The sequence below is a fragment of the Oryzias latipes genome, chromosome 1 (genome assembly GCF_002234675.1).
Source record: "Oryzias latipes chromosome 1, ASM223467v1".
NCBI classification, from domain to species: Eukaryota; Metazoa; Chordata; class Actinopteri; order Beloniformes; family Adrianichthyidae; genus Oryzias; species Oryzias latipes.
The window spans coordinates 35,139,960-35,155,186 of NC_019859.2; the positions used below are offsets into that span (position 1 = coordinate 35,139,960).

At 48.5% G+C, this 15,227-nt stretch overlaps 1 protein-coding gene across 7 annotated transcripts in view; it reads right to left on the bottom strand.

Annotated features, from left to right (window-relative positions):
- The window catches only part of LOC101172559 (regulator of G-protein signaling 12), an 86,311-nt gene extending 72,812 nt beyond the window's left edge, over nt 1-13,499 (bottom strand). For 3 of the 7 annotated variants that reach the window (XR_002875046.1, XR_002875045.1, XR_002290886.2), the window contains exons 1-5: nt 13,367-13,499; nt 10,259-11,480; nt 8,127-8,360; nt 6,088-7,056; nt 471-590 (exon numbers count right to left, since the gene is read on the bottom strand). Coding sequence is in view for 4 of the 7 variants with exons in the window: in XM_011480649.3 (XP_011478951.1) it covers nt 471-590; nt 6,088-7,056; nt 8,127-8,360; nt 10,259-11,278 (2,343 nt within the window). In the remaining 3 variants the exon portion in view is untranslated. The remainder of the gene's footprint in view (nt 1-470; nt 591-6,087; nt 7,057-8,126; nt 8,361-10,258; nt 11,481-13,366) is intronic. The other 4 variants (XM_011480649.3, XM_011480647.3, XM_020706199.2 and 1 more) reach the window with 2 other exon arrangements.
- Nucleotides 13,500-15,227: the final 1,728 nt, after the last annotated feature.

The following is a 15,227-nucleotide window of genomic DNA, read 5'->3' on the forward strand; positions in this document are numbered from 1 at the left end:
TGATTCTACTATTCTACCAACTGAAGGGATTGGAGGGACACGGCAGATAAAAGACAGTGTTTTCATTACAACAATACTAATTGAAGAGGAAAGAAATGTCACTTTGTCGTCATATTTCCGCCTAAAAAGGCAAGTAAGTGAAGTTTTTCATATGTGCCCGGCATCACATGCTAAGCATGGCATGTGTACAGAAGTGTATCAGACTGTGGAGATCCATGGATAGACTGTGGAAGTGATAATGGGTTTCTCTGTATTCAGGAGGGTTTTATAACAAAAGTTTATAACTACAGTGATTCCTTGTCTTGTACGTCATGTAAAAACCAGGAACAGCAGCAGTGACCTGTGCACAGATTTGCCTCAAGCTAGAAACTGAGGAGCGATACCAAAAGTCGGTCCAGGTTTTGGCACTTCCAACCCCCTAATTAACAGCTGAGAGGAAAGGGAAGCATTGGAATGTTAATCATCCTCACCTCCAAGTCGTCCAGGGATCGAGCAACGCTCAGACGTTTGGAGCGCCCAAAAGAGCGTCTGGTTGAGGAGCGCTGCTGGAGAGGAGGGAAACCCATCGTCAAGCCTCGGAAACGACCAGCCTGAAGACAGAAAGCAAAAGCATGTGACCAAAGGTTCTTTGAGAAACTGAGAGGATCTGCATCGTGTCTTTGTAGATCTAAAGAAAGTCTATGACCAGGGGCCTCATTTATAAAGGTTGCGTACGCACAAAAGAAGGCGTACGCCACTCTCTACGCAATAGTTGATATTTATAAAAAGCAAACTTGACGGGAAAATGTGCGGTCCTTCACGCAAGCTCTGACCCAGGCGTACGCACAAAAACGGGTGAAATGAGAAACGGCGACACCGTCGGCAGATGGAAGAAACACGTGGAAGTGAAAATGACAATACTGCCTCTCAGAAATAACATGAAGACTTCACAAAGCAAGTCTTACAAAGAAACAAGAGACAAAGAATCAAACGAAAATTACAACAGCAATTCAAATGAACACTTATTTGCAAAAAGAAAAGTGAAATATGTTCTGCAATATTGGCATGTTGTGCAATTCATCCTCATAAATAATATAGTTAACAGAACGAAATAATGTACAAAACTGATTCTCGTTAATGTGTCCGTCTGGCGGAGCAGATATAGGTGCAATTAGACAGACGGACGGACAGATGTATCAATTGTCCACTGGGGAAAGTTGTTTTCATAGTAAAACATTTCTTCATAAGGTACGGAATTATGGTATTCATGCATTTGCCTTTAGTTTGTTTTATTTTTGATAAAGCAATGTATGGCGTATGTCTCAACCATTCAGAAAGCAACAAGAAATTACATTTGCGCTGATCAATTTCCCATTTCCACGTCGATTATTACCGACATCTGTAGCTTGTCAGATGTAATTAAATGGAGGGAAATAAAATGACCCATTTCAATGCGTAATGACGCACAATGGCTGATCTTGCGCTCTTAGAAGATGTTTTAAATGGAAGAATTCGGAGTGAACGCATCTTTAGACAGCAAGGAGACGTGCTGGCAAACCAGGACGAGTGGCTTATGAGCCGGTTCAGACTTCATCCAGCCGTCCTGTTGGAGCTTTTGGGGGTGTGTCACCCGGTGCATCTGGCGCGTCGGCGTCCCCCTGCGCCTCAGTCACCACTCCACTTAAAAGGGATTCCCCAATTATTGCCGCATCCCTCATCAAGAGGGGTCAGCTCCGGTGTGTCCCCCCCGTGGCAGACACACTCTGGCGATGCAGCGCTAGACGTGTTTTTGCCTCGACTTTGATGTCCGACCATTTCTTTTTTATTTAACCACGGTCCGAGGTTGTGAGGCTACAGCATTTACGGCGTCTGCCACCGTTTGCCGCTCACGTGCCTTTTTGGCATTAGTAATGCCCACACTGTGCCCTCCAAACAACATTTTCTCCTCTTTTCCACCTCGCCAACGATAACTTCTACTTCACATTGAGTGAAGTTACGTTTTAATATCAGTTTTGTACATTATTTCGTTCTGTTAAATATATTATTTATGAGGATGAATTGCACAACATGCCAATATTGCAGAACATATTTCACTTTTCTTTTTGCAAATATGTGTTCATTTGAATTTCTGTTGTAATTTTCATTTGATTTTTTTATTTGTTTCACTGCTGATCGATCCAACGGGTGTTGGTGTAGCTGTTAATTGTCAGACTTGCTTTGTGAAGTCTTCATGTTATTTCTGAGAGGCAGGATTGTCATTTTCACTTTCACGTGTTTCTTCCATCTGCCGACGGCGTCGCCGTTTCTCATTCCACCCGTTTTTGTGCGTACGCCTGGGTCAGAGCTTGAAGGACCGCACATTTTCCCGTCAAGTTTGCTTTTTATAAATCTCAACTATTGCGTAGAGAGTGGCGTACGCCTTCTTTTGTGCGTACGCAACCTTTATTAATGAGGCCCCTGGATGGATCAGGAATGAATCCATCAGAGGAACAGATGGATGCAGATGAAGATGGCCATCCCATAATCATTTCAAAACTTAGGATATCACCAACACACGTGTTTTGGCTTCATTGTTGAATTTTGTAAATATTTTTGAAGCCCCATAAGAGATTTTGGCCCCATTGATTTTGTTGATGGTTTCTCCCGCTGTCATGTCATCATTTTTTTTTGTTTTTTTGGGGGGTGGGGGGGGTCGTTTACTACAACAGAAATGTGTTATCGGTTTTCACTGGGTGCCTGTAAGTTTTGGTGAGTTTTTGAGTTTGTGGCAGGGAAGAAGGAAGAATTGCAAAAACAATCCGGTCCTTCAGTCCAGGACGACTGCGGGACCGAACCACAAATGTCTTATTTTATGAAAATGTTTAACTACTGGGTTCATACCTTAGTGCTCTAAATGCCAAAGTGTTTTGTTTTTTCATTTGTTACTTGTGTTGAAAAATATCATGACAATAGATACAGAAAATATCAGGATACAGGAATTCTGTTATGGTGGACAAATACTGTGTTCTTAAAGGAAAGACTTATTTATTCTCATAGAAAAGATAAAAAAGGTCCCTTTTATGATGAATTTAAAATATTTTTGTAATGTGTGACGTATTCTTTTATCCTCTTGCTTCAGAGTTTAGGACAATAAACTGTGTTGTTGTCAACACACGTCCTGATCGGTGTGGGTTTGCCACCTGTCCAAATGTCTGCATTTCACCAGGCGTTGCCTGGAAACCGAGTCACGCCGTCCTCCTGCAGGCGTCCCTTTTCCGTCAGCATCCACAGGAGCGCAAACACTCGCCCCCTTCAGAACATCAGACTAAGAAGCCAAAATGAGGTTTTTATGGGCGGAGTGTGGGGGCGAGGGGGGGTGGTGGAGAGCACGTTTTGGGTGTAACTACATCAGAGATCCTTTCCGAGACAAACGCGAAGGAGAACATTTTTGTGGAAAGCTCTTATCACACAAACACATTATGATGTCACAAGCATCCTTCCTGTTTACAGCAGGGCGCCACGGCTCCAGAACCGCTGTGAGCGCTCAGACCAGCGTGCCTGTCCACGGCCGTGTGGATTTAAGGAAACAGGATTTCTGCTTTAGGAGACTGTGATTCCATCCACAGGAGGAAAACGCCTCGACTTCCTGAGATGCAGCTTTAGCTGTGACTCTGCTTTGAATAACCTCCTCCTCCAGATAATGCTGCTCCTGCTTCCCGTGCCTCCCAGGGGAAGAGGAACAGCGCCCCCATGTGGCAGCAAGAACACAACAAGCTCCGAGTCTGCTCGGACGAATCAAGAGGTGCAAAAAAAAAATTCTACCTAAAGATGATTGACAGCTCGATTTAAATTGATTGCAAGAACCCGCAAAAAGCTGAACAAACATCCAGCAGCTCATCAGCTGAGCTGCCACATCAAGTTGACCGACAGTAGCAGAGAATACTTCAGTAAAAAGGGTTGATAAAGGTCCTCAGACTTCCCAGAAGGAAGTTTTTGGATGCAAAGCTGCAAATAAAAGTATGTGAAAGTATGTGTGTGTGGGGGGGGGGGTTATAACATTGTCACAGTCCTCAATAAATATGTTAAAGTGATCACAGATTTGGAAAAAACTGAATGTAATGCTAAGTAATCATATAAAAAGATAAATAAAACCTGAGGCAAGAGAACAAACGATAAAAACCAAGCGTTTGTTGCAGGAACTAACCACTGCTGCCCTCGGCGCCCCCTTTTGACTCCGCCCTCACAGGCGGATCGGCTGCCACACGCCCCTCCCCTTCTGCGACTGCCAACAATAAAACCAAAGGGTTTTATCTCCATAGCAACCATTTTCTTCTTTGGTCGTGTGGGGATGACAAACAGGACGAGTTCATTCTTATCAGCAAAGCAAACTTTTTGTGGTGTTTTTGTTAACCACGCCCACATTTCCAGGATGTTCACACTGTATGTCGTGTGGTTTTAGACTTTAAGGGCCTGTGGGCGGGTCCAAATTCAAGGGCTGCGTCCTTCAATGGCCGCGGCTTTTCCGGACGACGTTGGCCGGGTCCTTCGTGGAGCCGGCAGGTCGGATGCTAACGGCTGTGAATATGGGCGCGTCTAGCCTTTAGATCATTCCGAACGTTCCAAAGGCGAATGTCCCGTCGCCTAGCAACCGTGAGTCCAGAACAGAGAGGAGTAGTGAATCAGGCATGGAGCTCAACATTTTCCTGGCTTATTTGATCCAACTTTTAATCTTGGGGGGTGTAATTATAAAAAAAATGTGTAATAATTTCCAACACTATGTCAGAAAATCTCCAGGTTTGGCTGCAATGCATCGTGGGATATGGTCAGCATAGAAGCAGAGCATTCTTTGAAATGGGGAATAAGATGGCCGTATTCGTTGGCCGCATTCGAAGGAGTCACTGAATTTGGACAGCACTTGTCGCGGCGCCGTCGGCAACAGTCTTCTGAACTTTTGCAAAGATGGATTTTCAAATTGTGCATATAAAAAATAAGAGTTTATCTTATCACCGCTAGCTCCACGGAGAAAGTGGTTGTTAGTGTGTTAGCCTGGGGGCGGAGCTGGCAGGGGACTTTTCCTGGAAGGGGCGGTTCCTCACTTTCATACGTGTGAATGTGAGACCCCAGTCATTTTTGTGGATTGGGAGGGGCTGGTGCTCAGAAGAATACTCAGAAATGAATGGATGGCTTAAAAAAACACTGGGCTTGTTTTTGTGAGGAATGAACATTAGAAAAACACATGAAAACTCAAGAAGGGGATTTTGCATGATTCAGACCCTTTAAACTGGGGGCTTTTCTGTGAAATGTTGTTAAGATCGCTCGAGCAAAATCCTAATTTTCCCGCCAAACCTCGAACACCTGAGCTGCTGTGATGCACTGGCGCCCCCTGGTGACGTCACGTGACGTCACTTTATCACAAAATGGCTGCTAAGCTGTAGATCACCCTGGCCATCCCATAATAAAGTCAAAACTGCCTTTGGATACCCCTGACTTGTGTTTTGTTTTATTTAATGGATTCTCACTTTTTTTTGCCCTTTAAGAGGCGCAAAGGTGCAGAAAGACAGGAGAACTGCAAAAACCATCAGGACGGCTGCAGGGCAGAACCGTGTTTTAGGGGGAATCGAACCAAGGACCTCACCTGGTACACAAGGGGTTAAAGACAGAGGTGGCCCTGTCTGAGGACACCCCTCTTCCCCTGCGGGGCGCCGGGACACTTCCATTCAGAAGAGGACTTTACGTCAGGAAAAGCAAACCTGCAGGTGGAAACATGAAGTCTTCTCTTCTCTGACGGCTCGTTCAGGTGAGAACAGGTGGCTCTCAGGTGAGAGTGGACGTCCGTCTGCTGCATAATACATGATCTGACACCAGAGGACGAGTCATGCTGATCGCTCTGCTCACAGACGAGGGTTTTCCATGGAAGGAGTTTGGAGCGCAGAGCGATGACCACAGGATTTATGGCGCCAATAACCGGCTCGCCGTACAGCAGGAATGTGTGTGTGTGTGTGTGGGGGGGGTCTGCTGGGACTTCTCAGGTCCCTGTCAGTTTTAGCACAGCCCTCTCACAGCACACACACCGATCCCCGAGCGGCTGAACGACAAAAGCTGAAATGAAGGTAGAGAGGCGCGCCGTACCTTTTTGTCCCCCTCCTTGGAGCTCCGTTTCTTCTCCCTGTCGCCCCGCCGACCTCGGCTCCGCTCACGGTCTCCGCCTCCGAAGAGCTTCTTGGCCCACTCATCTTTCTGCGCCACCGGCCGCTGGTGGTGGGGGTGAGGTGGATGAGGAGGGTGTTGGCCCCCCGGGGGCTGCAGGTGGTCTCCGGGGGCCAGGGGGGCCCGGTAGCGGTCGGCTGGGATCTTGCTCATGGGCGGGGGCAGGGTGCTGCAGTTGGCTGAGGACCATCCGTCGGTGGACTCTGCGTAGGACTCCTGGTCGCTGCTCGGGCCTGGCAGGTGGCCGTGCTGCTGGCGCCAGTCTCTCAGCACGTGGACCGGCAGCCAACGCTGAGGATCCTGGCCGGAGGCTCCTCCCCCACCCCTCCTGTCTCCGCCCCCAGCCGCTCCTCCCAGCTTCCCAGAGTAGTGGTGTGGGTGGATGCCTCGCAATTGCCTGCCAGGGACGTCAGGGTGAGCTAGGGGGAGAGGGTGGGGGAGGTCGGCCAGGTGGGGGTCATGAAGGTAGTGACCGTTTCTCAGGAGGGGAGGGGGAGGGGGAGGCGGAAGAGAGGCCGCAGCCCCCAAGGCGGGGCCCCAAACGTGCTGGGACGAAGGTGGACTGTTCCAGTGGCGCATGCCGGGGACGTGGCTGTGGCTGTGGGGGCCTCCGAGGTCAACCAAAAGCACCCGGTTGCTCTTCTCCTCCGGCTGAAAGTTCCCGATGCCGCTGTCGCTGTTACTGCTGGTGCTGTGGTTCTGCTGGGCGTCGTTGTCCGCGTCCTGGAAGGCGCGGGCTCGGACCCCCTCGATGCTGTCGCCCATGTCCCGGTACAGGACAGAGATGAACTGGAGGAGGGGCTGGGAGCTGGGGGGGAATTCAAGGCACCCCCCAGTGTCTGGGTCGGGGGTGCACTCGAAGCCGAACCTCCGGGCCACTCCCACGTGGACCTGCAGGTACGAGAGGGAGGAGCATCCCATGATCAAAAGGTCATAGTCTGTATGTGAGACCTGGACCGAGTGGGCGACATCACTTCCTGCTCCGACCAAACAAAGTCAATTCAGCTGCCGTTTTTCTTATGATACGTACGTTGGAACCAAACAACGCGGACGGGTCTGAGTCATTGTTTCTATGGCGACCACTCTCTCCAGTCAAGAGTAAGCTTGTTGGAAGTCCACACTCTCACCTCTTGAAAGCGGGTACACGAAACTGTCAATCAAACGTTTGGAACGTTGGATATGAGGGACCAGCAGGTGCCACCTACTTTTATTGAGGTATCACCTCATTGGTCAGTTTAGAACTAGAACAAGTTGCAGTAAAGAAAAATAAGATGTGTAAAAAAGACGAGGATTATCAAGAAGATGCTAAAAACATTAGCAGAGCAATAGAATGAAAGTCTATTTTGGATCTTTGAAGAACATGGCTACTTCCTGTTTAAAACACCAGGGGGGGGGGGGCACTCAGTCCAGTTCTCATTTACAGGCAATGATAGCTCATCGCTCAGCTCTGCAGAGACCTGAAATGGACGGTCAACAGTCTGTGTTGGACATCTGGAACATGTGGATTCTGAGGATCAAGTTCAGAAAATCAGCTTTTCTTCCCTCAGTGGAGGTCTGATCACCACGCCATGGAAAAGTCACTAGACTGTCTGTTTTTTTGTTTGTTTACGGCATTATCATTCATGCTGAAAGCCAAAGACTTTAAAGACCTCTAATCATGACACTCCCGCACCCATGCTGTCCTGAGCGAAGTGTGACTTCTTCACTGAACAGGATCGGCACTCGTCGACCCTGACGTCTCCAGCTTCCCTCTCAATCCTCTTCACAGATGTGGGGTTCTGTGCCCCCCCCCAGACGTCCAGAGATCCTGCACCTCCCCTTTTTAACAGAACTACACTCACTGACCACCTGTGCCTTTGCAACCCTCCCAATAAAGTCCCCAGGAACTCAAATCTTCACTACACAGATCAACTGCAAACTACTGATAAAGTGATGCCGCTTTCTGTTGCCGCTCTTTTTACCTGATGGAGGCAGAGTTCAGGGTCCACAATGAACACGTGACACGAGGTCCTGAGCCCGCCCTCTTCGTCTCCTCCGTGGCTGTAGTGGCCACTGTCGTCCGTGGCTTGCATGGTGACCAGCCCGAAAAATCGCCGGTCGTCCGGACAGCAGGCGCTGAACGCCAGCTTTTCCGCAGGGTAGGTGGCCAGCACCTGACCCCTGTCACTGCACAGGCACACACTGTCATGCATGACCTGGTAGATGCAATGAACACACGTTAGCACCCGTAACCACGGCAACCTGCCACAACCAACAGCCGGGACTGAACACTGATGATTCCCATGAAGATTTAGCCTTTTAGTTCCTATTCTCTGGCTCAGGAGATGATTTCACTCTATAGTCTGTATTGATATACAGTCCCTACAATCTCACGTGCATTTTTGTGATAATTGTGGCAGAAAAAGCTGGAAGCTGCAGCTGTTTTTTCTAAAGGTTGTAAGAAAAGTTAAGTTAGTTTTCAGTAATAATTTTTGATTAAATTATTTGAAATTTTACCCAGGTAGTTGTTTTTCCCTTCAGTTTATCAACATGCAATTTTATGGAACCTCAGCTGTCACTTTAACACAATGCATCATGGGAGATGTAGTGCAATAACTGAAGCCGATGCCAGACAGACTTCCATCTCAGCGCTTGATTGTTTGTTCACTTGTTCCACGGTCTGACACCGGATTCTGAGGAAAGTTACACCGCTAAAGACGAGCTTTAGCTGGTATTTTTGTTGGAACTGAGAGACTTTATTAGCAGAATCTGAACAAGGAAGTGAAGACTTTAACCACTTCTGATTGGTCAGACTGATGGCGTATGATTAAGCCTCCAAGAATGATTGGTGGAGACAGTTAAAGGGGCGGGACTTTTCCAAAAAACAGAGTTGAAGCTGCGGCTAAATCACTAAAGTACCGCCATTCTGATCAAAGTGTCTGTAATGGAATCAAATAAACAGAAAGAAAAAAGTATTTTACAATCTTTCATATTCCTAACTACTCAGTGTTTTATCAGGGCCTGTTTCGATGAACACAGAGCTGATATCCTGGAGATGGGAAATGTTTTTAGATCAGTGAATTGGTCATCTCCCACGGCACACTGGTTGAAAAAAACTCTGCTAGATGTTAGATGTAAAGCATCACCAATGAGATCCTCAACTAACTCCTGATTTCTCTGTTCTCATGATCACAGAAACCCCACCAGGTCAGGTCTGGTTTGGAGCCGCAGACCTACAGGAGGATTGATGGTGATGCTGCACCAACGGTTGTCATGGTAACCTCCTGCTTCTTTGTAGTCCAGTCTGGTCTGGTGCAGGTCTACAATCTTCTCCCTTAAATCCACTGAAAGCTCTCTAGTCTGATGGACTGATTCTGTGGACAGGTGTCTTTTCTACAGGTGATCAGTTCAAACAGGGGACAGACGGTTGATAAGGAGAGTCTAACGGGTCTGTGTGAACCAAACTCTGAATGGTTACCAGGGGATCAAATACACATTTTCCTCAGTCAAACACAAATAAATGTATTTAAATTCTTTAAAGTGGATTTCTTGATTTTCTAGCTTACTGTCCAAAAAACCGACCATCAGGAGGACAGACTGTGGTTTTTTTTTTAGTGGGCAAATCAACTAAATCAGCTTCAAATACTTATTTGATGACTCCACTGTGTGCTTAAATGAGCGGATGAGGATTCCACGTGAAGGCGTTTTAACATCTCACAACTAATTTGGCCAAAAACTAAACTTTTTTGGGGATAAAAAATGGAATTTGATTTGTTAAAAATCTTTGCTTGTTTGTTAAAAACAGCAAAGAGGCTGGTTTTAACAAAGAAGATGCGAGCAATGGAATGGAATTAATATTTAAAAAGTATTTTTTTTAAACTGCCAACTTTATAATGAAGGGTTTTGCTTGACTTTTATCAGACACGGTTGTGTTCTTTCCACATACCCAACATGTTTCGACGGACGTCTTCGCCAGAGTCGTCATCTGATGACGACTCATCTGATGACGACTCTGACAAAGACGGAAGACGTCCGTCGAGACAGTCAGTTAACGATACAAACACGATGAACTTTATGGAATTAAAGGCTTTGGTTTGTAAAGCATCAGGCCCACCTTCATGAGGACCAGAGAGTGGATCTTCTGCTCGGCCCGGAGGCGCCTCATGCTTCCTCTGATGGCCTGCAAACTGTCACTCTCTAAGTTTGCTCCTGTGGAGGCGAGCTCGATCGAGCCCAGATAGCCGGCGATCATTCCCACGTTGACGATGTCTTCGCAAGGTTCTAGACCAAAGGCACCTCCTTCCACGTCCACGTCTCCCTCGTCGTGGTTCTGAAGGTGGAGGTGGCGAACGTCGGACTCCAGGAACACGGAGTCGTCATTCAGGACATGGGCCATCTCCTCCTTGGAGAGAAGGTTGGGGTTGCTCTGGCAACGAGAGTGGAACGGAGGAAACTCCGGCTCGGACAGGCGACGTGGGTTGGACTTGCAGCCGACTCCAGGCCTGTCCTTGTCCGAGCTGCTGGAGGAGTGGCTGGAGTTCTCAAAGATCATGTTAAAGATTCCTCCAGACTGCAGCTCCGCCACCACCTTCTCGGCTCTGTTGATGCCCAGCTGCTTTGAATCCATCGGGGCTTTGCCCCGCGCGGCGCGGGCCCCGCCGCCTGACCTGCTGTGGCTGCTATACTCATAGAACGCGTCCAGCTCATCGTCACTCGAGCAGGAGTCCAGGTAGGACGCTGCCGCCGTGTTGCTGCTTTGGTGGCGTCCTCCAGAGGTACGCCGGTGGTGTCGCCAGTTGCAGTCTCCCTCTGAGATGACAAGCTTCAGGACGCCAGAGCAACGTCCAATCAGCTTCACAACGTCCTCGTGGGACGCCTTGGAGACATTTATGTCGTTGACGGCGAGGATATAGTCTCCTGAATGCAACCCCACGTAGTCTGCGGGGCTGCCTTTAAGGATGCAGCTGAGGACACACGGACTCTGACCTGTCAGGGTGAAGCCGTAGCCTGTCCTCCCCCTCGCAACCTCCACCGTGTGAATACGACCATGCTGTGTGGACGAGGAGGACGGCAGGTTGAGTCCAGCTCCGCCACAGGGGCGCCTCTTGGATGACCCCTCCACCTGCCAAGACATGGTACCAGGAATCCCCCTTTTGTCCTGGGGGGAGCTCTAGTTTGTCTTTACTGACAGAGACGCTCTGAGCCTTTCATCTGTCAGGCAGCTTCGAAAAACAGAGCGGCGGCTCCAAATGCAGCAGATGGGTGTAAAGCAGGCCTCAGATCTGACACCGTCCAGTCAGCAGCCCCATCCTGTCACAGTCCTCCAGACAGGTAACCTGCAGACAAGAGGAGCAGCCATGATGAGATACCTGCATGCTGATGCTGATGATCTGCAGATGTCTGTGACAAACAAAAAAACGCAAGAACAAAAACAATTGAAAGCCAGTTAAAACTTCTATTTGCTGGAACCAGATGTGATGATATTTTAGACATGTTGCCTACGAAGATAACCAACGTTTAAACCTGATTCATAGCAACAAGACCCTTCAGGTTGGTCGTAGGCAGTCAGGTCATCAGCAGACTTGCATCAAGACCCAGAACTACTGTCAGAGTTTGTGACAGACCCAGGAGTGATAGACCCCAACCATGGTTGGGGTCTATCACTCTCTAACCTCAGACGCGATTTAGCAAACGCCACACAGCTGCAGGCCGTTTACCAGATGGGAGGGGTACTGGGTCTCCAGACTAACCCTTCACAACCGACTCCACCGCTTTGACTTGAATGACAGACGAGCGCTGCAGGTGAACGTTTGCAGTACAGACCATGTGACCTGGTCGATGCAGCCACGGTCTGCCGTCCCGATCACGGATGAGGGTCGGGTCACCGTGCAGAAAAGATGGTCACCAGTGTTGCTGGAGAAGGCGAGGTGAGTGATATGCCGAGGTCAACATGGTCTCCAGGGTTCACTTTGGTGGGGGAGGAGCAACAGTCTGGACCAGCATCACCAGGTTCTTGTTCTTGTCACTGCAGGTTCTGACCTCAGAGACGTCATAGAACCATCATCATCCCCCAATTCCACCAGAACACCCCCAACTTCCTGTTCATGGATGATGATGCTCCACCACATGGTGCCAGAATAATCACAGCTGGACTTCAGGAAGTGGGAGTGGCTTTTATGGTACAGCCAGCAATGACCCCTGACCTTACCCCCATACAGCGTGTCTAGGACCAGCTGAAGCAGAGACTGGATGATCAGACCCCCAAGTGACCAGCAGAACTGTATGTAGAACTTGTGGAAGAGTGGAAAACCTCAGAACCTCATGAGGTTCTAGTGAGGAGCAGAAGACGCCGCTGTCCAGCTGTCACTGCAGAAAATACGCAGTTGTCCGGGTCACCGTCCTTAACTCGTGTAGATGAAAAGTGGTACGGTCCAGTTTTGATCAGACTTTTCCATTAAGGCAGAGACCATCTTCATGTTTTCAGAAGGGCCTTTGAGTAGGAGATCTTCATTGGAACGCGCTCTGAAGACCTTCCAGTGTGACGTCACGGCACGCGCAGGTAGAGGGCGGGACCTGGAGATGCACCTGTGAGCGCGCGTGCCGTGGAACAGCATTGAGCTTTAAACGTGTTGGTGTTAGTAACGTGAGGCTCTCGGTTCATTCCTGATCACGTCTGACGCAGATTAGTGACTCAGCAACGTTTTTTCCTGCTTTTTCTATGGGCAACAAGAACGACGCACGCGCGTGGAAACACCTGTAGAAGTTTGTTTTTAAGTGTTGTTGGAGTTTTGAAAAGTTTTTCTCCAGACGCGCACCCACCCGTGCTGGGAAATTGCTCCCGCCCTCAGAGCTCCACATCTTTGGAATGTCGGTCCGTTGCCGTGGCAACGGCGCCGTACACAGACCTGTGCGGCCTCTCATTGGCTGCAGCAGCTGTCAATCATAAAGTTAACGGTTGTGCCGATCACTGTTTGACAAGTTCGCTTGAGGAATCACGAATAAAAAGTGGCGACGGCGGTCCTCAGGTGGGTCACAACGGAAGTCGCGCGGTAGCTCGACGCGCGCGTTTCAGCGGGAGGCACGTGCGCGCGAACATGCCCGACTGACGGCAACAAAGAGACGGACTCAGCGGGAACAGCTGGCCGGGAGCTGGGATGGTCAGTCTGGGGGAAACGCCGCCAAAGGCGTGTGCGGTCAGTCACGCGCGGGTTCCGGGACTCACCGGGCAGCGTGCGGAGGGGCTGCGGGGGCCCGGCCATGCCTCTGTCGCTACGGGCGCTCAGGTCAACCTGGGGCCGATGGGTAAACAAAAGAAAGAGCGCACCATCTGGCCAAGTGGCCTGGAGGAGGAAGAGGAGGAGGAGGAGGAGGAAGACTGGGGAGGAGGGGTGTTTAGAGTGGGCAGCACGGGGGAGGGGGGGGCATCTGGGTCAAGTCTATATTTTTTATAAGAATAAAGTTTGTAAAAGTATTTTTTTTAATCGAAATTTTGCGAGAGCAAAGTGGTACAACTAAGAAAAAATATCGAAGATCTACAAGCAGAGAGTAAAATTAAAATAACTTAATAAAATTACGTTTAAAAAAAGTCCTAAATTATGAAAATATAGCAAATTGAATAGGAAAACAGTAAAAATATTGAAAATAAAATCTAAAGAATAGAGAACATGATATCATCGTTCGTGCGGTGCAGAAACGTTCCAAGAATGAAAAATATGTTTCTCGAAATACCAAGATAAGCCGGAGGTCTCAGCTTACCTACCAACCTCTATATCTACTGCTGGGGAGCAAACGGGAGTAACATGGGGCAGTAGCCAGGGCAACATGGGGCAGTAGCCAGGGCAACATGGCGCAGTAGCCAGGGTAACATGGGGCAGTAGCCAGGGCAACATGGGGCAGTAGCCAGGGCAACATGGGGCAGTAGCCAGGGTAACATGGGGCAGTAGCCAGGGTAACATGGGGCAGTAGCCAGGGTAACATGGGGCAGTAGCCAGGGTAACATGGGGCAGTAGCCAGGGCAACATGGGGCAGTAGCCAGGGTAACATGGGGCAGTAGCCAGGGCAACATGGGGCAGTAGCCAGGGTAACATGGGGCAGTAGCCAGGGTAACATGGGGCAGTAGCAAGGGTAACATGGGGCAGTAGCCAGGGTCCAGCCTGGGCTAAATGGAGGGGGATAGCATGTCAGCAGTTGGTCTGGTTTAAACTGTGAGTTCTCCAATCCCTGTCATTTCACATCCCAGATTCTTAAACATTCCCTTAAAATCTGGTTCCAGTTTAGAAAGCACTTTGGCTTCACTCGTCTTTTCCCAGCATCTCATATCATTCCAGATTTGGCACAAAGATGGGCTGGTATTTTTGCAGGACCTTTTTTCCAAAAGAGCGCTAGTGTCCTTTGAATCACTACATGAAAAAAACTATATTCCCAGATGCCAGTTTTTCAGATTCCTCCAACTCAGAAGTGTTGTTTCTACTTTGATCCCTCAGAAAGTTGCTACATTGACACCATGGACGACTTGCTTTAAACCCTCAAACAAAGATCAACAAATCTCACATTTACAACAAGATCCAGGGTATTAAACCAAGACAGGCTGGCATGGAAAAAGATCCTCAGGTACTAAAGTAATTTGGGCCCAACTGAAAAAAATAACTAAATGAAACAAAACAAGTGGGACTAAACTGAACAGGCCTGACCTGGGGGGTCTTCCATTAAGCAGGTTATGCTAGCTCCCACGGTAACTTTGAGGCTAAGGTAGTGGATAACCTCAGCTTTCAGTTCCAGAAACAGAGGTATGTTTCAGGGTATGTCAAGTTGCCGTGGCAACTCATGCTCTGAACATAACCTGGTCTGGAGCAGGTTTAGTTGAAGGTTAGTTTGTTTACAGAGAGGTGAAGCAGCATGGCGTGTCCATTTGAAGATGATTTAGTGGATGAAGAAGCTCAGATAATACTTTTTCCACCATGAGAGGGTGATAAGACCACATATGGATGTTGGAAAGAGAAACTTTTTACTTTCATCTAACTTAATTATTTGCTTCAGTTAAGATAATTAAAAATCTTTTTTTTAGTCAGTTTAAAAGTAACACG